The sequence below is a fragment of the Mercenaria mercenaria genome, chromosome 17 (assembly GCF_021730395.1).
Source record: "Mercenaria mercenaria strain notata chromosome 17, MADL_Memer_1, whole genome shotgun sequence".
Classification (NCBI taxonomy): Eukaryota; Metazoa; Mollusca; class Bivalvia; order Venerida; family Veneridae; genus Mercenaria; species Mercenaria mercenaria.
The window spans coordinates 1,025,088-1,053,027 of record NC_069377.1 but is presented as its reverse complement, the minus strand read 5'-3'; the positions used below and the strand labels follow the sequence as shown (position 1 = coordinate 1,053,027).

Here is a 27,940-nt window from a genome sequence, read left to right as displayed (position 1 = left end):
AGGTCCTGCTCAAGAAGTGAGCTTTACAGTATAAACACAAGTATTCAATTGTCAAAACATGCATTATGCAGTAGTGAACAGGTATGTTGTCTTAACCCTTAGCCTGCTGGCGGCAAGTGATTCTGCCTTTGCGACCAGTGCAGACCAAGATCAGCCTGCACATCCGTGCAGTCTGATCATGGTCTGCACTGTTCGCTATTCAGTCAGTAAATTTTTAGTAAACACCCCTTCAAATGATAAATGGTACTGCCCAAATTGGAAGATGGACCAGTCCATAATAGAAATTTAGCATGGTAAGGGTTAAGACAGCAATGTATATTTCCTCTAATTTGAGTTCAAAATGAAAAAGAAGTTTATTTTTAGTAGAATCAAGTCCACTTAGAGGCTTTGTCTTAATCATTTATTTTAGCATAAAACCTGTAGTAAGACCATTTTTACAAAGCTGGAAAATAAAGTAAGTTATACCATTTCTACTCTGGAATCCCCACATATCACAGCCGCATCTTTGAACTTGGTGTCCTTGTATCTAACCTCTGGGAATTCCCATTCTTCTTTCAGATACTGAGCATCTAGATGATTGGCTACTCTGTGATCATGGTGAGATAGAAGCTTGTCAAAATCTGTCAACTGAAATTAGAAAAGATTTTCCACTTTTTATGCAGTACTGAGTTAGTTTGAATCTAGCTCAGTTTTACTGCATAGAGATTTTCAGCAGACTGGTTATCCGTAAAGACAGGATTTTTCAAGGAAATACATAACCTTTAATTTCAGTACAAAAAGTTGAAGGAAATATATTGAACTAATTTAAAAATTCAATCAAACTTGTTGGCCACATTAAGGAGAACCAAATGTGGGTTCTGTTTACAGGTGGCCTCTATGCAAAGATTAAAATGCACTTAAAGTCTTAATTCAATTCACAGGTGGTGTTCAGCACAGATAACGAGGACTGACTGTGTTCAAAATTAAATAAATCAACAAAATTCCATTTTCTACCGTGTCAAAAAAAGAGAGATGCATAATTTTTACCTCATTATTTAAATTGAGTGAAAGATTTGTAGGTATTCTTTGTTGATACATTTCCACTCTATATCTCTCTTGGATCCTCCTTGATTGTTTCAAAAGGAATTCCCTCTGTTTTATACTCATTCTTACTTTTCAGATTAATCCAAATACCAAGAATAAGCTCTAAAAATTCTGAAACTGAGCTTCTTTTTTACATTTAGGTGCTACATCCCTTAGGTATATATACACTAAATTTTCTCAGTTTCCAATTCATTTCCATTATAATCCAGGAACAGGGAATAATTACTCCAGAGTTTTTTAGATTTCATTTTGAAATTTAAAATCATAGAAGCACATGAACACTCTGCTCTGAGAGTGGATACTTTAAATCAATTCTATTCAAGTTCAATGTAGACACAAAATATTACAATTCAACTAAACAACTAAACCTTAAGCGGACTCATTTTGTCAAATAATTGTTAAAAGAATAGCAAATAAAGTTTAAACTAATTGGTTAACATTTTTGATCAGTCTATTTAAGTCCTTTTAAACTGGTATGACTTCACAAACAATAAAGGCAGACACAGGTACCAGTACCCAGTGCTTAGTGTCAAAGGTACCACTACACCCTTTTCAGTTTAAATTAAATTTCATAATGTTGACGACACTTTGTATGAAAAAAGGTTTATCCCCTTAAATCTAGTCAAATATTTTCTTTTCAACATGAAATATTAAAAATGATGTTAATAATTTTAACAGCTTTTTTTAACAATATAGTGCACTTCAGACCCTGTTTACACCACATGACAATACATTTGGTTTTTTCCATTTAGATATAAATCAAAAATAATAAAAGAAACTTTTCATTAAAGGCTCATAATGCCTTGGCTTAAAATGAGGCTGCCGCATTTTCTGTTATGAAAATAAAATGTATTATTTTTTTGTTATTCCTATTGCCGATAATTGTTTTCTCTAACACTGTAAAACGTTTGAATACTGATGAATATTGCAGAAAGTTATTATATTATATTTTGAACATATTGTTTTTGATTACCTCCCTTCGTAGCTTAAACTTTTAAAGACCATGATTGTGCAGTATCAAAACTAGCACTTTTCTCACCATGTAACTATGCATAACATCTATTTGGACATCTGCTTTATCTCCTTTTAACAATTAAGTATAAATTAACCCTTTTTTTTAAAAATCTATTGTGCAACAAATTCTTAAAACTTGTTATTACTTTTAAGCCAATGCTGAAAACAATTTTAATGCTTTAAATTATTAAAGATGATCTAGCAGACAAAACAAACATTAGAATTACAGTGACTTGTTCCTTTAAAATTAATATTGATAATATTTGAAAATATTCTTGAACATGAAAGATATAAAACATAAAATCAGTATTGTGTGAACGGGGTTCTGAAGTGCATGAAAGATTTAACAATTTCAACAATGAAATATTTAATTCTATAAAAAGACTTTTAAACAGTATCTTTCAAATTCCATATCTGTGTGCATTATAATAATCAACATGTGTGCGACTGTTTATAACAATTTATATAAATATTGACCTTAAATTATAGAAATTATTGTGTTCTATTATCACTATAATCTACTATATTCCGTGTATCAAATATATCTATCCATATTATTTATATCAGCAGTAATTATTACTATTGTTAAAAGTTACGCTAAAATACCTTTAATTAATGAATGACTTTGCAGGTTAATTTCTACATAACCAATTTGAAACAAAATAGTTTTTTTGCTGGCAGAAAAACACACGCAAGGAGATCCCTTTAAACATTTATATATTTCATTATTCAAAGACACATGCACTTGAAGTATAAAATAACTTCGAAAACAAACGTGGTTTAAAGGAAACGTTCAATGCACCAATATAATTCCATGACTAGATTTTATGTAGTAAAGCGTCTTTGAAGTGTTTATCATGAAAAGGGCGCAATATAAATCTGGTATAATAATAATAATGATAATAAACTAGAAGATGCTTTGGCAAAAAAGCGCATGTCTCCCCCAATGCAAAGTGGTATAGGCAAGAAGTCAATAGGAGTCAGGAGCGAAAGTCAAAGAGACACTGATGGTTGGCTGCAATAGGGATCATTTACTTGGCATGTCCAGTCATCCTGCTAAGTTTCAACACTTTTGGCCTAGTGGTTCTCAGGTCACTGTTCAGGCTCCTGTGACCTTGACCTTTGATCAAGTGACCCCAAAATGAATAGGGGTCATCTACTCTGCATGTCCAATCATCCTATTAAGTTTCAACATTCTAGGTCAAGTGGTTCTCAAGTAATTTTCCGGAAATGATTTCACATGATCAGGCCCTTGTGACCTTGACCTTTAATAGACTGACCCAAAAATCAATAGGGGTCATCTACTCTGCATCTTCAATTATCCTATGAAGTTTCAACATTCTGGAACAAGAGGTTCTCAAGTTATTGATCGGAAATGGTTATCAATGTTCAGGCCCCTGTGACCTTGACCTTTAACGGAGTGACTCCAAAATCAATAGGGGTCATCTACTCTGCATGAGCAATCATCCTATGAAGTTTCAACATTCTGGGTTGAGTGGTTCTCAAGTTACTGACCGGAAATTGTTTTCCATGTTCAGGCCCCTGTGACCTTGACCTTTAATAAAGTGACCCCAGAATTAATTGGGGTCATTTACTCTGTATGTCCAATTATCCTATAAAGTTTTAACATTCTGGAACAAGAGGTTCTCAAGTTATTGATCGGAAATGGTTATCAATGTTCAGGCCCCTGTGACCTTGACCTGTAACAGAGTGACCCCAAAATCAATAGGGGTCATCTACTCTGCATGACCAATCATCCTATTAAGTTTCAACATTCTGGGTCAAGTTGTTCTCAAGTTACTGACCGGAAATATTTTTTCAATGTTCAGGCCCCTGTGACCTTGACCTTTAACAGAATGACCCCAAAATCGATAGGGGTCATCTACTTTGCATGTACAATCATCCTATGAAGTTTCAACATTTTGGATCAAGTGGTACTCAAGTTATTGATTGGAAATGGTTTTCAATGTTCAGGCCCCTGTGACCTTGACCTTTAACAGAGTGACCCCAAAAACTATAGGGGTCATCTACTCTACATGACCAATCATCCTATGAAGTTTCAACATTCTGGGTCAAGTGGTTCTCTAGTTATTGATCGGAAATGGTTTTCAATGTTCAGGCCCCTGTGACCTTGACCTTTGATGGAGTGACCCCAAAATCAATAGGAGTCATCTACTCTTCATGATCAATCATCCTATGAAGTTTCAACATTCTGGGTCAAGTGGTTCTCTAGTTATTGATCGGAAATGGTTTTCAATGTTCAGGCCCCTGTGACCTTGTCCTTTGACAGAGTGACCCCAAAAACATTAGGGGTCGTCTACTCCAGCAGCCCTACAACCCTATGAAGTTTGAAGGTTCCAGGTCAAATGGTTCTCCAGTTATTGCTCGGAAATGAAGTGTGACGTACGGACGGACGGACAAACGGACGCGCGTTCTAACGAAACGGTCTTTATGTGACTCCCCCATTGTTCTCTCTATTGTTCTAACAGTCACATAAAAGGAAAAATAGTCACATAAACAGAACGGAATGAATGACATCAAAGAGAAAGTACCGTTATGCAGTCACTTAACCATCATTTCGCGGGCACGGAAGGACGGACGGACGGAGGGACGAACAGGGCAAAAACAATATGTCTCCCCCAGAGGGGGGGAGACATAAATATATATTGTTGTTGTTTTTTTTTGTTTAATTTTTCTTTTTCAAATATTTAAACAGAATTATAAGTCTTACTGCTATAAATGAAGAAAAGTTTTGGTTAGACTAGCTCCAAGACTCTGATTTATCTTTTCTTACATTTTTATGATTTGGTTGTATTGAAATGAATCAGCCTATATCCTATGTCCAATAATGCAATCTTTAGAATATACACCAATTTCTATCCCTATGAAATGTAATTAGACAAAAACTAAATAAAAATAAAGTAATATCTTTATTATCAGTCAAATAGACTGTAGCTAGTCTACCTGTTTTAGAATGATGTGGAGTTAAGAATGATTTAAAAGCTTATAAAGGCTTATCATTCATACTAAGTCTAAAGATAGCCTGTCCAGTAAACGATTTCAACGAAAATGTATGAAGAAATCAATTACCGGTATTATAATCATTTCTAGGTTGACTGGAACAGAAAGAAAACTTTTTATCTATCACTGAAACAACATTTTCATGAAGTTTCAAAGTTACAGTCATAGCTCTGTTTAAGCTTTTAAACCTTTGTCTTCAAGATTTTAACAGTGTATTTTTCTATCGTTAATGTTAGCAAATTGCAACTTTGACTTCAACTGCTGTTTGATGTCTACAAAATTTTCAGAATACCTAAGATAATATATAGCACCCTTATTAATTATAACAAGACTTTTTTATAGAAAGGAAATTCAATATTTGTACATTGGAAAAACTACATTTTTGTCAATAAAATGAAATAATTAAAGTAATTCAAGCTATCAGTGAATTCAAAGTTTATATTCCTACAACTAAAGATCTAGACAATTATATAAAAATTATACTTTACATCTAACATAAGCAAAATACAGAAGAAATTCACAAAAAAACTCCTGTTATGGAAAAACTTAATCAAACAATACTAACTGTATCTTATGACAAAAATGATGTAGTCATGACTCAAGTGGTGTTTGAACCCACCACTTTTGTTTAAATGCCCTGGACATATTTATTAGGCCAATACTCTCTTCATACACAGGAACTGCAGCATTTCAAACAGAACATTTAAAGACAAATACTGAAAGGCAGGCAGGCTAACTACCTCAGTTAAGGAGTTCTCTCTCTTCCATTTTACAAGTTGATCTCAAAACTGCTGTTTTAACCTTAGATCATCTTCCATTTTACAACATGATCTTAAAGTTTAAAGTATCTTCACTTCCAACAGATCACCTTCCATTGTACTACTTGATCTTAAAGTTAAGTATCTTCACTTCCAACAGATCACCTTCCATTGTACTACTTGATCTTAAAGTTAAGTATCTTCACTTCCAACAGATCACCTTCCATTGTACTACTTGATCTTAAAGTTAAGTATCTTCACTTCCAACAGATCACCTTCATTGTACTACTTGATCTTAAAGTTAAGTATCTTCACTTCCAACAGATCACCTTCCATTGTACTACTTGATCTCAAAACTTTAAAATTTCAACATTAAACTGATAATATTCATGTAGCAAGTTAATATCAAATCTTCAAAAATCTCACCTTGAAAAGTTCATCTTCCATTTCAAAATGTCCATATGTTTCATCTGGAATGTATGCCTTGTAACCATCAGCCCTGTTAAAACACAAATATATTCAAATTCTTTACCTCATTTTTCATCAGACAAAAACTGTTTTCCTAGAAAACTGGATTGTTTTATATGTATCCTTCTTAATATGCATTTACAACCCTTATATTAAAATTCCTTTAGAAGTTCATCTGAAAACAACAAGGAATGTAATATACAAATCTCTGTCAAAATATTAGTACAATAACTTAGATCAGTCAATCTGTAAATGCAACAGGTCAAAGGAGAACAGGTTTAGATTTTTTTCAGCATTATGTTTCTAAAACCAAGTTTTTTGTCAGTATTTTGTTTATGCTTACTAAAATGTGTATCATGCAGTACTAAGTGACTTTACCAAGGTTATCATGAAAAAATACTCAATTTACCTACTCAACACACAACTCTGATATTTCTTTATTTGCCTTATTTAATAATTTTTTATTATTTGTTCCAGTGTTCAGTTAGGGCCATCATCGTTATGCTATATCAATATGTGGATTGAAATTATGAGATTTCATTGCTAAGATACAAGGACATGATACAATGGCATGAGAACATGATACAATGGCATGAGAACATGATACAATGGCATGAGAACATGATACAGTGGCATGACAACATGATGCAATGACATGAGAACATGATACAATGGCATGAGAACATGATACAATGGCATGAGAACATGATACAATGGCATGAGAACAATGGCATGAGAACATGATACAATGGCATGAGAACATGATACAATGGCATGACAACATAATACAATGGCATGAGAACATGATGCAATGGCATGACAACATGATACAATGGCATGAGAACATGATGCAATGGCATGAGAACATGATACAATGGCATGACAACATGATAAAACATATCCTTGTATCTTAGCAATGAAATCTCATAATTTTGTAATTTTGTACTGAACAATCCCCAGGTCCAGGTGTGAAATAACCATTACTTTAACAGGACAACATAAATTATACAAAGGCAAATAGAATTTACCATAGAAGAAGGTCCAGAAACTCATACAGTTGTATCCTCCCTGGTTCATCATACCCATTCTGGCTGTGCTTGATTCTGTGCATTAACTTCATTGGTGAAATTGTTTTATTGCACATCTGTTTGAAATACAGAAATAAAGCAGAAATCATTCTGTGAAAAAAGTGCATTTCTCTCTCTTACTGCTTGAATGGAAGGATAAATGGAGTGACATTTTGCATGTTATATCGCTTTATGGTAAAAGTTTGTGCCCCTTGGATACTTTAGAAGATAAGCAGTAAACATGAAGTTTCACCTATTTAGCATCTGACCTCATGACCTTGCCCTGATATTACTTAAATAAATGATTTTGTGTATCATCTCAATATGGCCATCTTTTGTGACAAGTTATTTAAAAATCTATTCCAGGGGTAAAATTATACAAAGAAACATGAAAAACAAATGTAGTTCCAACTCAACATTTGACCTCACCATACCACATTGACCTTAAGCTGACATGACTGTTCCCTTCTTCATACCATCTAGTTGTGGCTAACAACTTCTTGGGGGGTTAAGGATAGGGGCACACATGGACAGAGAGACAGACAGACAAACGTACAGATTAAAAATAATGTCTCCCACCAAATTTTAAAGAAACATAATAATAAAGTCATCTCTCACAAATTGACATTCAGAAGAGTCAAAAAAAGTCATTATGTATCAAGCAGTCCTCAAATTATTACTGAAAAATGTGCAACATACTATATAACTAAGGGAAACAACTCATTTTACCTAATCAAGTATTTGTGTTGAAATTACTTCCCCTGTTCCAAGGCTGGTATGCATTTATTATTTTATACCTTTAAAGTCCTCATGAGGACATGCTCACTCAGTAACATTCCTTTCATGTCACCTGCTTCGTATGCTTGATAAGCCACCCTGGCATTGTTGATGTCTTCATATCTATAACACAATTATACAGATTTCATACAAATAGTAAAACTGGAAAAGTTTTTAATGTGGAGTATGATTGTTTGAACCGTTTAATACTTTGGCAAATAAAATTTCAAAAAGCATTATGTAATTAAATTACATAACTCATCCAGAACTTTGCCTTACAATGTCTAAGCATGCCACTATAGCCTGAGAGCTTAAAATGCTTAAAATGACAGTCAGGTTCCAAGGCAGTAAAACTAAGTTGGGAGACAGTCTAAAAAAGCAGTCTTGCCATTGGTCAATGTCAATTCTAAAGCTCTGAATCAGCCAATCACATTGCAGACAATGGAATGCTGAGACTTAGATTCCAAGGTCTGCTTTATAACTTTGGAGGGAGTTGAGATTCCAATATCCTAGCTAGCAAAAGACAATGTTTAGTTTGAAATATCTCCTCTTCCACCTCTGTTTCATGTAGGGAAGTTGTCAAGTACTTGCAAAGAATATCTTAGCACTGGCTGAAAAAGGTACAAAACACAGTCTATACTCTATAATTCTGCAAGTAACATATCTGTGAATGACAAAGATAGCAATTTGAAATTTTATGTAAAAATTACTCACTGTTCCAGTCAGTTTTTGTTTTTACTTTTTTGACAACAAGTACAGCACATCTATGCAGAAACAACAGTTTCAGTTATTTATTTGACATTCTATAAAGTCAAGGAGAGTAACGCATCTACAGAAGACACAATTAAGGGGAGCGGTGGTCTAGTGGATAAGGTGTTGGCCGCTCAATCCAGGGGTCGTGGGTTCGAGCCCCACTGAGGTCATGACCACGCCTTCTTATATGACACCAGAACTGGTTTTTCTACAGTGGTTCAAATAAGCTTTAAGGTTTCATTACAATCGAGCTAAAATGAATTACTATAAACTAAACTACTTGTTTCAGTTGTTTGTAGGACAATTACTCACTTAAGAGCTCTGAAGTCGAGGAAGCCAACACATCTGCGGAAGACACAACAGTTCCAGTCAGCTGTATGGAGATTCTGTGTCAGGTGTAATGCCTTATATAGCAGCTTGTAGTCCAGAACTTTAATGGTCTCCTGTAAAAAGATATTATAATGGAAATGTTAAACAAGGTAACCCTTTCTTACTCTACACATTGTTTTTTGTTGTTATCTCTGCCAACTACTGATAATTTTCAATTTAAATTCAGAACAATGTTTAATGGTTATTTAATTGTATTTAAAAACTATTAACAGTTAGATTTAAAGGCAATGAGCTGTAACAGTTGGGCTCGGGCACCAACTAATCCCACGAGATTCTGCAAATGTTAAAGCACGAAAAAACATGTTATCCCTACAAAACAACACTTTCTTTAATATATGTTTTGGCTCTGTTCATTTTGAAATATATATAGAAACCTGAATTTAACCCTTAAATGAACTACTAAATTGCAAAAATGAAAATAGAACATCAAAGATGACCTGTCGGGGATCATTGACTTACCTGTAGGGATAGTCCATTCTCTTCAGCATTGACCTCCTCTGTAAGGTTGTTCTTGAATATATCCACTGGAAACTGAAATATGACAAAGAAATGAATGAACAAACAAGAAGCTCAGCCATCCTTTGAGTCCTGTCAAGAAAATGAATAAAACAGTGCTCAGACACAGCCAACTGTTTATTAAAATTAACTGAGACTGGCCTACAAACTTTTGTTTCTGAAATCTTTCTCTGTGGTCCATCAAACATATACAGTCAAACTTTGTTTGCTCAAACTCTGATAATTTGTGCATCGCCCTTCGTTCAAACTCATCGTCAGGTCCCTACAAAGTAAAATGTATATTGTTGGCTCGAACTACTGATTCAGTCCCATCAAGTTTCAGTGAACAAAGTTTGACTGTACATAAAAAATATAGAGAACTTCCTTAAGCATTGCAGGGGCATATGTCGTACGGGGCAGCCAGCCCCCGTTTGGTCATTGGGGGGTTAAGGGTCGTTTGGGGTTTTCTTCGCCCTAACACTGTATACGGCAATCACAGGGGGACACACCGGAAAATGGGGAATAGCTCTGGCAGAGCCCCTGTGATGCTGATCTGTTGGTTTGCCACGTCACGACAGAGTCCAGTGCAAATAAATACAATCCAATGTTTCTATGTTTTATTTAAGTAATAACAATTCTCAGCAATAACAGTCTGTGTATCACAATATTATAATCATAAATCCAATTACGTCTGTTGTAAAACTTTAAGGTTACGAATAAACTAATTTGAACAGTTCTTGCTTAAGGCTGACTAAGTTAAAGTCATTATTATGCCAACGTGGCTATGTTATGCCACTAGAACATTTTCATGTCTTAACTGTTCTGTTGCTAAAAATCAAACCCCTTAACATAAGAAAGATTTCATATTCTGAAAAATGATGTGAATAAATTGTCCAATCAGAAAAGTTGGGGCTGTCCCCTTTTGATATATTAACCAATAAAATTTAACTTCAAGTAAAGCATGACAGATTAAGTAAAACATGACAGCTTTCTATAGCTGTCTTAAACCCTTTTAGTATAAGCTGCCATCTCTAACAAAACAATAGAAGTGCTAAGATACTTTAGATTGTTCAGAAGCCAAACTGATTAACATTTGATTAAAGCCATATTTCTTAAAATATTCTACATTGTTGTCAAAATAGTTATATCTGCTTTCCAAACAAGATTAAGAAAATAAGGATTTCCTGTCTTAATCAGAATCTTGTAAAAATACCCACAATACCTTATTATTCAACAATACTGAAAATACAAAGTTTAACATCTAAAATATTAAATTAACAGTCTGGCCTTTACAATTACTTCAAAAAAACTTGGACCAGAAATTTCAGCTATCACATATTCTCCCCTGTTTGAATATGTTTGTCCTCAAACAACATAATACAATGTAATTCTTTAACTATGAAAGAATAAATTTCTGTCAAGTTTTGCATACTTAGCATACATAATTCATAAAAAAAAAACCTGTTACTTTTTACAAAAAACAACTTATGTACAATATTTACAAGTAGGGCCCTTTATATTTACACAATAAACATATGAACTCAATAGTCACTGCATCTTTAACAAATGCCATGTTTCTATAGATTTCTGGTTGTACAATCCAGTATTTTAATACATGACATACATTTTCACGCATTTTGAATGTTTCTGGCTATCATATTGGAATCAATTTATTTAATAACATCTATATATGATCAGTCCATCTGATGCAACTCATTGTTGGCATTCATTATTATTTCTCATCTGCATTTGCACATCTCGTGCACATATCATATCATAATTGTTACTATATTTTAGCGTCTCAGGCTTAAGTTATTTTATCACACTATATTCCTTCACTTTATTTGTACTAAACCTTTCACCAGCTTTGAAGAACATAAGTATATATATAATTTCTCATATTTGTAATCTTTTATGGTATAGTACCTCTTGTCTTTTTCATTGACATGTCTCGTTTTCTTTGCTGCATTTATAAACATATTGCCCTAATTTCATCAACAGTAATTCTGGTTGTTAGTACAAACTTCATATTCTGTTTCTCGCTACAAGTCATATGGTGATTTAGGTCCTAAAATAAATTCTGAGCTTATTTTCACCCTTTTTATTCCACAAAACATGGTGTGGTCTTTTTTCTAACAATAAAATGTTACCATTCACATAACAGTAAATAAAATTATCATTCACATGAGAGTGAATAAAATTACCATGTCTGATATTATTTATATTTGAAGTACAACTGCTGAATGTTTAAACTTTTTATTATGAATTTCACAAAAATAAATTTCTATACCGATGTCTGATACAACAGAGGCTTAATGAAGTAGAGACCTGTGCACTTGATCTAACTTAATACTTGCTGCTATCATATCAAAGACTGGCTCACCATTATAACATTCTAAATCAGAATAAAAGTAACATACATTATAAAATTTGAAATGGCAAAAATTTGAACCTCAGATATTAAATGGCAAAAATTTGAACCTCAGATCTGCCCATTACAAATCCTATATGTAAATTATATAACAAAACAGTATACAGTATTTATGAGTTATAAAAACAAGTGATTGTCAAGATACTGAAAAAGTACATGAACCTTTATTTACTTTCTAGATTCTGAAATCACATCTGATTTAAGAACTTTACAGAAGTTTCCTAAGAGTATATCTGGCACATCATCCAGATGGTACCATTGAGGAGGATGATTCTTATTCTCATGACTTAACATGTATTTGTACTGGCCTTCATTGTCCAAGGCTACTTCCACAATATGCTCACAGAGTATACCTAATTCTGGGAATTTCTGCTCTTGTCTCTTTCCTTCAGCTTCATCTAACCGGTACTTTAGGAAGTCCATTTTACTTTGTCTTTTTCTATCTTTATAGATTTCATTGTGCTCAATGTAGAAATCTTCAGCTAGATCCCTAACAGCTGACATGGTGTACCAGCGTGGTTCTGTTTCTCCTATTTTCACAAAGTAGTATGGCTTGCATTTGAGAATTTTAACAGCTACAATAGTCCCATATCTGTGTCCATGTTGAACCTCAACCTTGTCCTTGTTAGCTGATTTAGTTTCTGATGACTCTTCATCTTCTTCTGTCTGTGTGGCTGCAGAGTTTGCCTCAGGTGTGCAACATTCATTTACAGATGGCTTGTCAAAGAATTTGTGCTGTGATGCCTGTAGAGGTCTTCGTCGCTTTTTGCCTTTTGCTGTTCTGTTCACATGAAACTCTCGTATAAGGTTGGCTGGAATTTTACATGGCAGTTGCCATTTTGAAATTCCTGGAGTTTTGAAACGAACTTTGTAATACAAGGTGCCTTTGGCTCGCGATGAAGAGATAATTTTTACAATTTCGTCCTCTTTAAACGGCTTGCAGTTGCCCTGTACACAGTCCTGGCAAACACGTTTGCTACTTCCTTGCTCTTGTTCTTGGAAGGTCACAGCCTTATTATTTGATGACTGATTCTGGCAGATATTGTTTTGTTTTGTGTGCTCTGATTGTGTTTCTTTAGATGTTTTTAGTATGCCTTTCTTATGTGAGTGCTTTTGTTGCTCTGTGGGTAGTTTTGTTTGCTGAGTGTGAATGTCTTTGTCATGTGATTGCTGTAGCTTTGATAGTTTAAGCTGTTGCCCTGTTTGTGTTTTTGACTGGCCTTGCTGTTTGCATGTTGTTTGTTGTTTTGGTGCTGTTGGTTGTTGATGTTTTGTCGGTGTTTTTTGTTTTGGTACTTTTTGTTGTTGTTGTTGTTGGTTTGTTGTTATGTGCTGTTGTGGCTGTGTTGTTGGCTGCGGTTGAAGCTCTCGAGCTTTTACTGGCTGGGGCTGTACCTCATCCCTGTCTTCTGTGTCGATGTCATCTAGAATTTCTTCTGGGTTCAGCTCATTTTGCTCATGTTCCTCTTCCACAACTGGATTTGTTGGACGCTCAGCTGGGTCATAATATGGTTTGAGTCTCTGGGCATTAACTAGTGATTTGACCTCCTTGTTTGTTATGCAATTTCTTAACCTGAAAGTGTTGTTCGGACAAATTTGCACAATATAATAAGGTCCTACCCATTTTCTGTGCAACTTGGGTGCTTTACCTGTTGGTACCTTTGAGCAGAAGAGCCAAACTCTCTGTGCTGGTCTAAAGTCTGTTTCTTTGGCAGTCTTGTCATAGTGTTGTTTGTAGCGCTCTTGGGCCTTTTGTATGTTTTCCTTTGCAATTTTTCTGGCGTCTTCAAGATTCTGTAAAATCCTACTTAAGAAAATTCTATGGTTTTGTGCCAGGTGCTCCTTTGGTATTAGTGATGTGTCGATAGGCATCTTCATCTCACGACCAAACAGCATGAAGAATGGTGAGAATTCAGTTGACTGTGTCGCTGGCGTAGCTCTGTAGGCCATCATTATACCAGGCAACAGGTCTGGCCACTCATCCTGCTGGTCTTTAGTATAGGCTCTCAGAGCTTGCAAAATCACTGAATTCATTCGTTCTACAGCTCCATTCGTCTGAGGATGGTAAGAACTTGTGAGATGTCTAGTGATTTGAAAGAGCTCTGATAAAGCCTTGATGAGATTAGAGGTGAAGTTTCGTCCTCTGTCTGTGATAAGAACTCTAGGTGCGCCAAACCTGGTAATTATATCCCTGTAGAATACAGCGGCTACCTCGGTTGCTTCCTGAGTTCTGAGAGGAAATGCCTCACACCATTTTGAGCAGCTATCTACCACGAGAAGAACATGTTTATACTTCTCTTTAGTTGTAGGCAGACCACTCAAAATGTCCATATGCCACCGATCAAGCACATCGTCCACTGGCTGTGGATGTAGGGGTGGTCTCCTTGCATGGAAGTTGCGCTTGGATTGCTGACACACCTCGCAGGATTTGACGTACTGCTGGATGTCCTGGTACATTGATGCCCAGTAATATTTATTCCGCAGTGCAGCATATGTGCGGTCAAAACCTTGGTGTCCCCCTAAAACACAGTCGTGGAAGGAGCGTAGAATGTCATCCCGAAGTACCCTGGGTATGGCTACTTGTTTCACCAGTCGGTCCTCCTTTGGGGTATTCTTTCCTCGCTTGTGATAAAAATGTACAAGTACGCCTTTATCTAATTCAAAATTATATGCCTCTGCTACTAGTACTCTTGCTTTTTCAGGATCATCAGGTACCACATTTAGCAACTTGTACTGATACATATCTTCTAATTCTGGACAAGATCTTTGCAACCTAACAAGGTCTGGTAATTGTACTTCTGGTTCCTTTTTCTCTTGCAGACTGGCTATGACCTCTTCTTCTGTTTCGTTTTCATATATGAATGTTACCTCGGTACCAATTTTCTCTCTTGTTTCTGTCATCTGGAGAACTGTTTCTACATCTGGTGTTTGACCTGGCGTAGTCTCATAAGTTTGTCTGGACATGTAGTCTGCAGGGTTCTGCTTTCCAGGCTTGTGAATGATTTCAAATTTGTATCCTTGTAGTAACAGACTCCATCTGCCTAATCTACCTTGACAGTCTTTAATATTTTGCAAGTATTTGACTGATACATTGTCAGTAAAAACTGTAAATAATTGATTTGACAAATATTCTTTATAATGTTGAATTCCCTCTACAAGAGCTAAAGCTTCCTTTTCAGTTATATGCCATTTTAATTCGCTGCCACGTAATGCTCGTCCATTGTAAGCTATTGAATGCTCTTTGCCATCTTGTATTTGTGAAAGAATATATCCGATGGAATACTCACTCGCATCTATTGTCAAGTTAAATGGCAAATTAAAGTTTGGATATGCAAGGATTGGAGCTTCTGTCAATCTTTTCTTCAGAGTTTCAAATGCAGTTTGACATTCAGATGTCCACTTGAACTTTTGATCTTTTTTCATTAACCTGTTTAAAGGTGCAGTTCAACAAACTTGCGATAAAAATTTGTCATTCCTAAGAAACTTTTCACTTGTTTAGCAGTTGTGGGCCTTGAGACTTTTTGCAATTTTTCAATATTTTCAGGATTGACTTTAACTCCATCCTTGGAAACAATATGTCCTAAATATTTGATAGATTTTGTAGCAAAAGCACATTTTGCTGGGTGTAATTTTAGATTAGCACTTCTAAGATGGTCAAACAGTTCCTGTAGGTGCTGCAGATGCTGGTCAAAAGTTTTTGAAAACAAAAGTACATCATCAACATAGATAAGAGCTACTTTAAAGTTCATACTTTTCAACACTTTGCACATAAGGGACTGAAAGGACAAACTTGAGTTTGATAGACCCATTGGCAATCTTTTGAAATTAAAAATTCCTCTGTGTGTAATGAAACTGGCCTTATGTTTGGTCTGCGGATCCAAAGGAACTTGAAAGAATCCGCTGCGTAAATCTACGGATGAAAATATCTCGGGTCCCGCATCAGCCAATGTATCAAAAACATCTGATAAATTTGGAATAGGGAATGATATTGGAAGAGTCTGTTCATTTAGTTTCCTGAAGTCCACACAGAACCTGTATTCATTTGAATTTCCCTTCTTTACAAGGACTACAGGAGCATGATAAGGAGATGAGGATTCCTCAACGATGTCTGCCTCTAACAATTCATCAAGTTTTTTGTCGAGCTGTCTGCGCATTTCCGGTGACTGGCGATAAGGAGCACAACTAATGGGCCTTTCATTCTTCGTGTGTATAGTATGATAGTGTAAATTTGTTTCACCAAGATCTAAAATGTCCTTAGCAAATATGTCACTATTGCATCCCAAAAGATTATACAATTTTTGTTTTTGTTCCTCAGTAAGATCTGACTTTTCCAAATTTATGCCAAGATCCTGAACAATTTTCTTGTAATATTCATTTGCATGAGGAGCACTGTTTTCAGTTGAGACCAAATTTATATTTACATCCTGTTTTAACTTGTGAACATTGGAGCTGTCAACCCTAAGTGCCTTTGCTACAGCAGTCCTGGGTTCCAAAAAGATGGGCAAAGAAGTTGGATTCATAAATCTATAGGTCCCTCTTGAATTCGAAATAGAGCATAATGTTTTGCCACCTGCCAAAGAATGTTTTCTTGACAAATTCAAGGTGGGTTCCAGTAACACAAGTGAGTTGTCTGGCAATTTGGGGATATTCACAGGAATTGTCATTTCACTGTGAGGTGGCACCACAATTTCAGATGTTGTCAGGGCTAGCACTATGGAAGTATTCTGATCAGGAAAGGTTTTCACTGTTACACTGCCCACATATGAATTATTTCTCATAGCACTTGATTTATGTTGTCTTGGGGCAGGTATAATCAATTTCAGATTACCAAAGTCTGTGTGAACATTATGGGTCCTCAGAAAATCTAATCCTAGAATAACTTTGGCATGTAAGGTTTCAAAAATTCTAAATTTATGTTTAAGTATTAAACCATCTATATTGAAATCAAGTATAACTTCACCCAGCACAGCATGTCTCTCACCACAAACTCCCACTACCGCACTAATATCAGACTTGTGGACATTTGCCTCTGGTGCAATTTGCTTTAACAACCGTCTTGACATACATGATATACTTGCACCGCTGTCAACCATACATTGCACACATTGTCTCCCAAATTTTACATCAATAAAATTTCTATCTAAAGTAGCACTAAATTTTAGATTTGGTTCATCTGTACAATTGCTTGCAATAGCTGAGCAGATCCTTTGGCTACAACACCAAGATTTCACTTTGAATTTTCTAGGAGCCATTTTTCACAAAATTACAGATCATGAAAAATACTTATGTCACTATTCAGTTCCTTAAGTAAAATAGATATAATGTAAACTTATATGCCATTAAGAAAAAAAAAAAACTCCATTGTAAAAATATTCTTTTGCCTTTATGCCCAGTAATATGCATAAACTCTATATTAAACTTTCAAAGGTTTAAAGAAGAACAAATATATGCCTCAGTATCAATTCATCAGTACTTCATGGAAAAAATGCAACACAAAAATATGTCCAAAATGACATAATATTATGGAGAAAATATCTGTTTATAGTAAGATGGTAACCGAGAATGTTATATAATTTTAACAACACTAAAATGTTCACTGGTACCAGTAAATATTCCAAAACAGTCTAAAATAAAATGATAACAGCTAAATTATCTTAATTGACTTTATTCTGTATTTCTTACAATATTTAACCACTTTCCATTAGAATTATACCATTTCTAAGCCCAAATTGTGCTCAGAACAATAGAAAATTTAAGATCACCATATGACTAATGAGAAGGAAGCAAGAATATTCAGTTTGTACTCACCAAGTTTTTAAGGTAGTTTTAGAGACAGTCTGAATCTTGCACTGTTATTCCTGTTAGTCCCGCTGATCACGATCTTCAGATTCCACAGGTCATCACAAAATTTCAGGCTCGGTTGGTTAAGCGTGTAAGTTCGGTTCCAAAGTTGACATCCGCGATTATTGTTTAATGGCTACAGTTCCTGTTAATAGTTCATCAAGTGCCTTTCTTGTCGTAGTTTCTAATTGTTTTCTAATCATTCTCATCAATCTTACTAGTATATTTAGTCAGTTTTCCTTTAATTGTAATGAATTTAGCAGAATTTTTCTTTTAACAGTTGTAGATGTAGAAAGTTCTCAGAAAGTCCCACTTGGAAGCATTCATATAACATTGTTGATATAACCTTCAGTTCTTTACTTCTAAATTTCCAAAGATTTGCTATACATAATGTTCAAATCCAGTTATTATTATCTGTTGCACTGTTCATGGAATACTGTCCTCACAAATTTTATCGTACCACGAATTCACCACCATCTCCTGTCGTACGGGGCGTCCAGCCCCCGTTTGGTCATTGGGGGGTTAAGGGTCGTTTGGGGTTTTCTTCGCCCTAACACTGTATACGGCAATCACAGGGGGACACACCGGAAAATGGGGAATAGCTCTGGCAGAGCCCCTGTGATGCTGATCTGTTGGTTTGCCACGTCACGACAGAGTCCAGTGCAAATAAATACAATCCAATGTTTCTATGTTTTATTTAAGTAATAACAATTCTCAGCAATAACAGTCTGTGTATCACAATATTATAATCATAAATCCAATTACGTCTGTTGTAAAACTTTAAGGTTACGAATAAACTAATTTGAACAGTTCTTGCTTAAGGCTGACTAAGTTAAAGTCATTATTATGCCAACGTGGCTATGTTATGCCACTAGAACATTTTCATGTCTTAACTGTTCTGTTGCTAAAAATCAAACCCCTTAACATAAGAAAGATTTCATATTCTGAAAAATGATGTGAATAAATTGTCCAATCAGAAAAGTTGGGGCTGTCCCCTTTTTGATATATTAACCAATAAAATTTAACTTCAAGTAAAGCATGACAGATTAAGTAAAACATGACAGCTTTCTATAGCTTGTCTTAAACCCTTTTAATATGCTCGACATCTCTAACAAAACAATAAAAGTGCTAAGATACTTTAGATTGTTCAGAAGCCAAACTGATTAACATTTGATTAAAGCCATATTTCTTAAAATATTCTACATTGTTGTCAAAATAGTTATATCTGCTTTCCAAACAAGATTAAGAAAATAAGGATTTCCTGTCTTAATCAGAATCTTGTAAAAATACCCACAATACCTTATTATTCAACAATACTGAAAATACAAAGTTTAACATCTAAAATATTAAATTAACAGTCTGGCCTTTACAATTACTTCAAAAAAACTTGGACCAGAAATTTCAGCTATCACACATAGCTCAAGACGAACATAACACTAAGACAGAGCCTTAACAGGGAGTCTGAGAATGCCTGTGTAAAAAGTTTTGTTTTAAATTTTTCAAAAAATAGGGAGACAGCTGTCTTGATGGGTCTCAGCATAGCTATGTAAAATTACATGAATCAATGAACAAAGACACAGTCATGAAGGTCCTTTATTCTTCATTCAGATGCACATTACTATGAAACTGATAAGTCCATGGGCATGTTATTCCATGATTTTAGGCCAAATGACTACTTCATTAAGTTATGTGTTAATGAATTTCAAGGTCTGTGGATGAAATGAATGGCAATTTTAGTTGTTTCTTGCAATTAAATTTACTATAACATACACAAATATTAGTCCTTTGCCTTGCTGGGTATACACTGTTTGTTACAAGGTAGGAAACACTGATGTTCTTGCAACTTGTAAATTTCTATAAAAATCAATTTATAGATTTTCTATCAATCTTAATGAATTACAAATTAATAAATTATTAAGATTTGTGTTAACATTTTTGGTAGCTTATAATCATAAAGTTTTAATTAATGTGTGTCAATTGAATTTCACAAATTTCTAGTAGTCAATGACCTATTCATCGCCATTCAACTGGGCAAATACCAGCTATTAATACATTCTAGAATGCATCAAATTTCAAATTTTGCTATTTCAATACTGTGACTTATTTAATGTTCATTGAATTTCACAAATTGCTTAATATAACTAATACAATGAATATCTAACGATTACAAATTTAAAGTCCATTCACTTTTTTCCTCAACTTAATGTAACAACATAGGAAAGTAAATTTACTTTTCTATTTGTGTCAATAAAGTAAACAGTAAATTATCTAAAGACATTTAATCGATTTAATGCATATAAATAATAAGCAAACATGAACTCTCCATCTCAACCAGCCATGTTTGATACAATGATTGTAGAAACTGAATGAAAAGTAAATTGCAATTTCACCTGGTCTCAACCACAATGAAAATAAATTGTCTACTCAAAAGAGTGATAAATGATATTCGAAATTAACAAATCTTTCCTTCATTTCTCAAACTTTGCCCCAGACAGCTCCTGTAGTTTTTCCTAAACCAGTCCATAAGTAATAATGAGGCTTAATAATGAGACTATTATAAGATTTAAAATCCTTTTTTGCAATAAGTAAAATCTCACGATTTTTCAAAACTTCAGGGTATACAAAGAAAATCTGGCGAATAAAAAGAGACGGGGCCGTGTGCACGGTCTTTGGCTAAACTTTTGTGAAAATTTTGATCTCACACATTTTTCCAATGGGAGGCTATGAGAAAATTACAATTTTGATGACATTTTCAAGAATACAAATTTTTTCTACCATGTACACATTTTAATGAAACTTCAAAATATATTGTACAGCAACATATAGTACATGTCCCTATCTTTTAAATGACATGGCTATTTTAAGGTAGTTCTGCACATTTGAAACAAATATTGCTTGACAATGTAAGATTTTAACTACACTATACTTTTTTTCAAAGCATCAGTGTCAGCCAGTAAAAAGATAGGGTTGTGAATTTGATTTTTTTTTTACACATACAGTTTGAAAATATTTGTTCATGACAGGTTTCTGCTGTTGGAAAATTGCATGTTTTCATACTTGTAGATATCCTATTTTCAGATATATAAACGAAATGTATTATGTCTCTATGCTTAATTTTTCACAATTTGCAACTAGGTTAAGTTTCTGGTAAATGACAGTATGCCAGTAACACAGACACACCAGAATAGTAGAGATGAAGAGAAGACAATGAAATATGCGATCCAGGTAAGAGGTCTCTGTGCTGCCTAGCTGTGAATGAGTTGTTGTTTTATTATTTCATTTGTTATTTCATAGGAAAACAATATTGTTATTTTAGCACTTAACATTATTTTATTTCTATTGACTTAACACTTCAAAGTTATGGTTTAGATAATAGCTGAAGAGTTTTATCATTTCTAAATGAGCTGACAATGTATCATAAATGAGATCTAACAGACATATCAAACGTATTCTGATATCCAGTTCTGGCTGTAACTCTGACACCAGGGTGCTATAGCTCTCCTTATTCTTCAGGTAGTCAAGCTAAAATGTTCTTTGTCACAATGCTGTATAATCACTTCAGTGCATACTAATTTATAATGGAATAAAAATCTATACCAAGGTTCAACATTTCATTCACCATACAGATGGTAAAATAATTTTTTTAATTTATATAATATGTGCATGATAAATTACATAATGAAGAATTGCTATACATCTTCAAAAGAATGTCTTGGAGACAAACTTATTTGAATAAAATGTTAACAAAAATCAGAGATCAGAATAAAATTTATTAATACTTACATTTCCTTACACACGTGTACGCATAATTTATTATGGACATGCACACTTAAGTGTACTAACAAGTGCTGCACATATATATACACAAACATGCACCTACATATTTACATGTGAACATATGGGCATGTATATTTTTCAAGATGTTTAATCAGATTTTCCTATCATTTTTATGTAGCTACAAAGAAATAATAAGTTTCTCGATGGCTTCAATGCCATTTTCTTTCTGACCTATGTGGAATATCAGGGTTGAGCGTGAGTAGAATATTGAACCCTATCATGTCTTAAAGTATCTTAAAGTATACACCTAAGTTTTTTCTTAAGGTCAAACTTAAGCATAAATTTTAGTATACTTTACATCAATGATGTACCCTATGAAGACAAACAGACAGGGGAGGTAACACAGCTATAATGGGCTGCATGACAACCTAAACTTCAACAAAATTTTTTTATACTTTTTTTATTTACAATCACTTATATGAACATGTCCAATAAAATAAAAAAATGCATCCAAATCTAGCACCATGCTGCTATAAATCATAGCTATAAATTCAAGGAAGACAGGTTTTGTTTTTTAACACTTTCCATATTTATTGTAATAAATGCTCCTAGGTGCTTCAGAGACACATTCCAAATCTCGTTTATATCAAATTACATGGAAATATGATAATTAAGTAAAATTAAACAACTGAACATACCACTGTTTGTGATTTACTAAGAAGTAGGACAGGGTTCTAATTTAATTTAATCCATTTAATTTAGATTTTTTTTGTATAAAGAACTAAATTATACATTTTACAAGTTAAAGCATACCAAAAGTTCCTTCTAGGGCACATCTATATAAATATATAATGATCATCTTGTAAAATTTTGGTCACAATATCTGTTTTATACTGCCAAAAAATGTCAAGTAGGTATTTACGCTAGTTATTATTTTACATAAATTGTTAAATCCAACAACAAATTAAATCTGTTACCACTTTCAGTTGAGAAAATACGGCAATAAGACATTGACCTGGTCAATCCGTTACAATTCAATGCGTGAATTTGTTGCGCATAATTAGAGGGTCGCAATGGGGTTTGTTTTCACATATTAACCATGCATTTGAAGATAACGATAATATTTAGTTGTTTACATGTAAATTTGCTGATATATGTCTATCTGTTTGTACATATGTTACGTTCTTCAAGAATAGAGGAAATAAAAGAATCAGTCAACCATCCTCGGGTTTAGTAATATGTAATCCATGGACGCGTTCAGTCAGAGAGTCGCCTCAATTAGGAAAGAATAGTTTTAACGTCAGAGGTTATTTCTAAGGTCACGAAGTTTGACTGGCCAGATTGTAATGACAACTGCAGCTTTCGATATCAGTAGCTCAGTCAAGTGTGACTTACTGAACTATAATGTACCTTACAGGAAAAAAACAGTATCCTGAGTAAACAAAGAGACTTTGATTCTCATAAACAAGGCTGGTTAGACACCATCCTATATATTTTTGAAACACTTTTGAACTAGAGCTATCGCTGAAGGTGATGAATGTACCCCTAACCCCAACCCCCGCATGCACTGACGCAGTACATTGCAATTTGATGCATACAAGATTGCATAATTATGTGGACTGTATGTATTAAGTGCAGTAACAAAAAAGTTCCATGGATCCAAAAGGCATGTTCTTATCTCTGGGCTAGCCTGGCCCATTTTTGTCCTAGGGCCAGGACAGGCCAGGCCATAGATCAGCACATGCCCACTGAAAGAATTTGTTTGTTTGTTTTGGGTTTAACGCCGTTTTTCAACAGTATTTCAGTCATGTAACGGCGGGCAGTTAACCTAACCAGTGTTCCTGGATTCTGTACCAGTACAAACCTGTTCTCCGCAAGTAACTGCCAACTTCCCCACATGAATCAGAGGTGGAGGACTAATGATTTCAGGCACAATGTCGTTTATCAAATAGTCACAGAGAACATACGCCCCGCCCGAGGATCGAACTCACGACCCCGCGATCCGTAGACCGACGCTCTACCTACTGAGCTAAGCGGGCGGGCTCCACTGAAAGAAGGAGATCAAAGTACTGATAGTACAGTACTGATGGAAGGTGATTTATGTTAGTACGTGTATGAAAAGAATCATTCCAAAAATGGCCAAGTGTTAACAGCGCTTTGATAGTTAGAAACCCAATACATATAATTTGATTCGACTAACCATATCATCAATATGATACTGCAATTTGGTGATATATAATTATAGTTATGCATTCAAACCCTCTGTAAAGTAAAAAGATGTTAAGTAAAGGCATGCAACCGATAGTTAAATTACTGCACCATTGGTATATATGCAAAGTATGTTGAACTATTTTTTACTGGGCATAAGTACTAGTAAGTTTGTGATCAGTCCATGGCGGTTGCCTCAAAGGTGGTGATAGAGTAGGCCAAAATCTTTGGTCTGTAATAGTAATGACATCAGAGGTGGTAAATTATTCCGCACTGAACTACATTGTACAGCGGATAGATACGAAATAGTTGTGAGACAGTCCTTTCCTGATTAAATTCTGTGCATTTACTTAGAGAAGATGTCTCCAAAAAACCATTATGTAAATGTAAGATATAAGACTGACAAGTTAGTGATTACAATTTGCTTATGAAATATGTGGCCGTTTTTAAAGTACCCATGGAGGATGCATACTAATTAAACACACACAAATACTTCATACCCAAAAGAAATTATTTTTTAAATGGAACGTGTGGCACACTTATTTGTAAATATAAGGTATACCGTAATATGAATCACAACTCCTGTGAACCTACCAGTTCAAACATATTTGAACCTTTAGCAAATTTATTTAAAGGAGATTAAAAGATTTATTTTTAAAATCCAAACAGATTTACAATTTAAATCTTCAAATCCTAAAACAAACAATTAAGAATCTAATGGCTCCTCACCAACAAGACGAGCTGTCTGATTTATGAATAGTTTGAGAGAAGAGTAAGAAATAGGATTAAACTTTTAATATTCCTTTTCGTTACAATATTTAACGTTATTAGTTTTCTGAATAAATGAACTATTTGGCTTTAAACGCACAAGAGAATAATGAACTTTATTTGACATTTGTAATTCTGACCTCTGCCTTACATGGCCCTTAATTCAGGCCATTTTTTATAACGTAGTATTGCAAATTTACCTACTCAAACCCATGCAGACTTCTGTCTGAAAAGAACTTGTATAAAGTCTGCAGGGAAAGTATGAGAAATATATCTTAAAAATATACCAACATCTGTATTTTCTCAAACCTCTGAGAGAGTTTCAACAAGAATATGCAAGAAATGCAGAAAGTCTATTAGTTACTTATTAAAACATGGTACTTATGGTAACCACAATTCTCTTTAAACTTTACTCAAAGCTCTCAGTGGTTGTCTTATCAAATCAATGGTTTTCAATATTAATACTTACACAAACATTTCATATAAATCGGAGTTAAACAAATTTAAATAGCTACTATAAAAGACAAAACGTACATATCAAAAACTTAATTTCACAGTTCTTATAATAACTCTATGTCTCAGAAATGTAAAACTAAGCTCATCTGAAAAGAGAATAGTGACAGTTAGAAAAGTGTTTGACCAAAACATATTAAATATTAAAGGGAGGTAATTTGAGACCAAAATTCAGTTTAAGTTTTTAATCTGATGCTCAAACTTTCACGTTATTTTCAAAATCCTGAGCACCCTATTAACAAAAATATCATAGATTTGTATAATAGGAAGTTTAAACTATTTATGTAAAATTATTCATCAAATGATTATAACCTCATTTGCATATCTCACATGTTCATTTTTTTAAAACAAATATTTTATGTTTATATCAAAAAAATCAGTGTGTATAGTCATCATGATTAATCTTTTTAAGCAATTTAAATATATTTGAGCCGTGCCATGAGAAAACCAACATAGTGCGTTTGCGGCCAGCATGGATCCAGACCAGCCTGCGCATCTGCGCAGTCTGGTCAGGACCCATGCTGTTCGCTTTCAAAGCCTACTGCAATTAGAGAATCTGTAAGCGAACAGCATGGATCCTGACCAGACTGCGCAGATGCGCAGGCTGGTCTGGATTCATGCCGGTCGCAAATGCACTATGTTGGTTTTCTCATGGCGCCGCTCAATTATATTTTTTCATGAGGTTAAGCCCTTTAATTTGTCAATAATCCTATCAATAATGTATAAAGATTTTACTGATAAGCCACATTGATAGGTAACATGATCACTGATTTTGGCATGCGACCATTCCTTACATTAAACTACACAGGTGGAAAGGTTAGACTATCAGCCTATTGTTCCTGGATTACTTAAGAAAGATTATAAATACCCTTTTGAGGATTACATTTCAGCATTGTAATAATAAAGACATATGATATATGAAAAAGCTGCATTTTGCTATATCAAAAGTTGAACACCTCTTCATTTTATTTGTTCTTAGTCTTTAAAAGTAACTGACCTGCTAAGCCAGTAAATAGTGAAATTCCCCGCAACCAAAGAGGTCCAGCACATTGAGTGGACTGAGTTTAATGAATTATTTTTGTGTCCTTGTGCCATAATGATAATAATAAAAAAACTTTACTAATATGACTACTCCCTAAAGGGTTTTTGGATAATTATGACTCTAGGACACAAAAATATTAGTCATTAAACTCAATCCACTTGTGCCAGACCTCTTTGCCTGCAACAAGTCTGTGAATGTCAAACAATAGGTCTTGAGACTGATGCTCAGTATTACACACTGAGAGCAGACGCAGTGGTTCAGTGGTATGGTACATCACCACAGAACTAGAGGTGGTGAGCTCATATTCTACTTCAAACTTACATTGCAAACATTCTGTTCAAGAGGTCTATGTACAAATGCTTTACATCAAACACACTAAAGAACTAGAAGTGATACCAGTCCTGTATCATATATTACCATCCAACTAGAAGCTCAAACTTTCTCCTAAAGGTGTCAGTCATTTGGTAAGCAGTGGTGACTGCAACTAAACTCAAGTACAGACAAGCACATGCACATACACTTTCACAAACACTTCACACTTTAGTCTCTTTGGTATTCAGGTTACCTTTCTTTTGAATCAAAGCGCTCAAAGCGCTGATGGTGGCTGCTAATCAATTTTTAAAATATTACAAAGAAAGCGACAACTGAGGAATTGTTAATATAAACCATAAGAACTTTTTTTTTTTTAAATATTCGGCTTTGGTTTCAAAATTAATCCTTTTTCACTGCCAGTCATTGTTTACATACACACTGATTCAATCTTTAACGAATAATTTTGATCCTTTCTGATTATTTGTGACGAAAACTACAATATAAATTACATCGAAGATGTTTTACGATGAATAAATAATATAAGCTTTTTCTCCAAATCATTCAGCTTTTAAGATTTCTTTTTAAAGCTTTTGGGCAGTGTCTGTCATGAATTATTATACACACTGATTTAGTCCGTATCAGATAGCTGTGGTTTTCATGAGACTTTTGTGAAAGAAAACAACACAAACATGCACCACAAATGCACCTCAGAATGTCAGTTCTGCAGCCAGTGTATTTTAGAGGTGCATTAATTATCACTCCATCTGTTATACTCAAAAGTTCGCTAGACATAACAGCAGGCTTCGCAAAAATGCTGGACATTATTAATAAGTCAGACAAACTTTAAACTTTAGTCAGACCGAGAAAAAAGTCGAAAATATGTAACTGGCGAAACGAAACCGTTTTTAATTTTTATACATATATTTGTATCCAGATATATTGAGACGCACCATGAGAAAAACAGCATAGTGCGTTTGCGACCAGCATGGATCCAGACCAGCCTGTGCATCCACGCAGTCTGGTCAAAATCCATGCTGTTAGCTTTCAAAGCCTATTGCAACTAGAGAAACCGTTCGCGAACAGCAAGGATCCTGACCAGAGTGGTGTGCAGATCCGCAGTTTGATCTGGGTCCATGCTGGACACAAATGCACTATGTTGTTTTTCTCATGGTGCGACTCGAATGAATTTAGCTGAAGGGAGCAGAATCGGTCTTGAAACAAT

General features: G+C 34.5%; 1 protein-coding gene across 5 annotated transcripts in view; it reads right to left on the bottom strand.

Moving 5' to 3' along the window:
* Nucleotides 1-27,940, bottom strand: part of LOC123536282 (uncharacterized) — a 56,178-nt gene that overhangs the window by 19,859 nt on the left and 8,379 nt on the right. For 3 of the 5 annotated variants that reach the window (XM_045319305.2, XM_045319304.2, XM_045319306.2), the window contains exons 3-8: nt 9,791-9,862; nt 9,254-9,384; nt 8,209-8,311; nt 7,373-7,488; nt 6,303-6,375; nt 466-627 (exon numbers count right to left, since the gene is read on the bottom strand). In XM_045319305.2, coding sequence (XP_045175240.2) covers nt 466-627; nt 6,303-6,375; nt 7,373-7,488; nt 8,209-8,311; nt 9,254-9,384; nt 9,791-9,862 — 657 coding nt within the window. Of the gene's footprint in view, nt 1-465; nt 628-1,026; nt 1,631-6,302; nt 6,376-7,372; nt 7,489-8,208; nt 8,312-9,253; nt 9,385-9,790; nt 9,863-24,812; nt 24,862-27,940 lie in introns of those variants that run through there. The other 2 variants (XM_045319307.2, XM_053528687.1) reach the window with 2 other exon arrangements.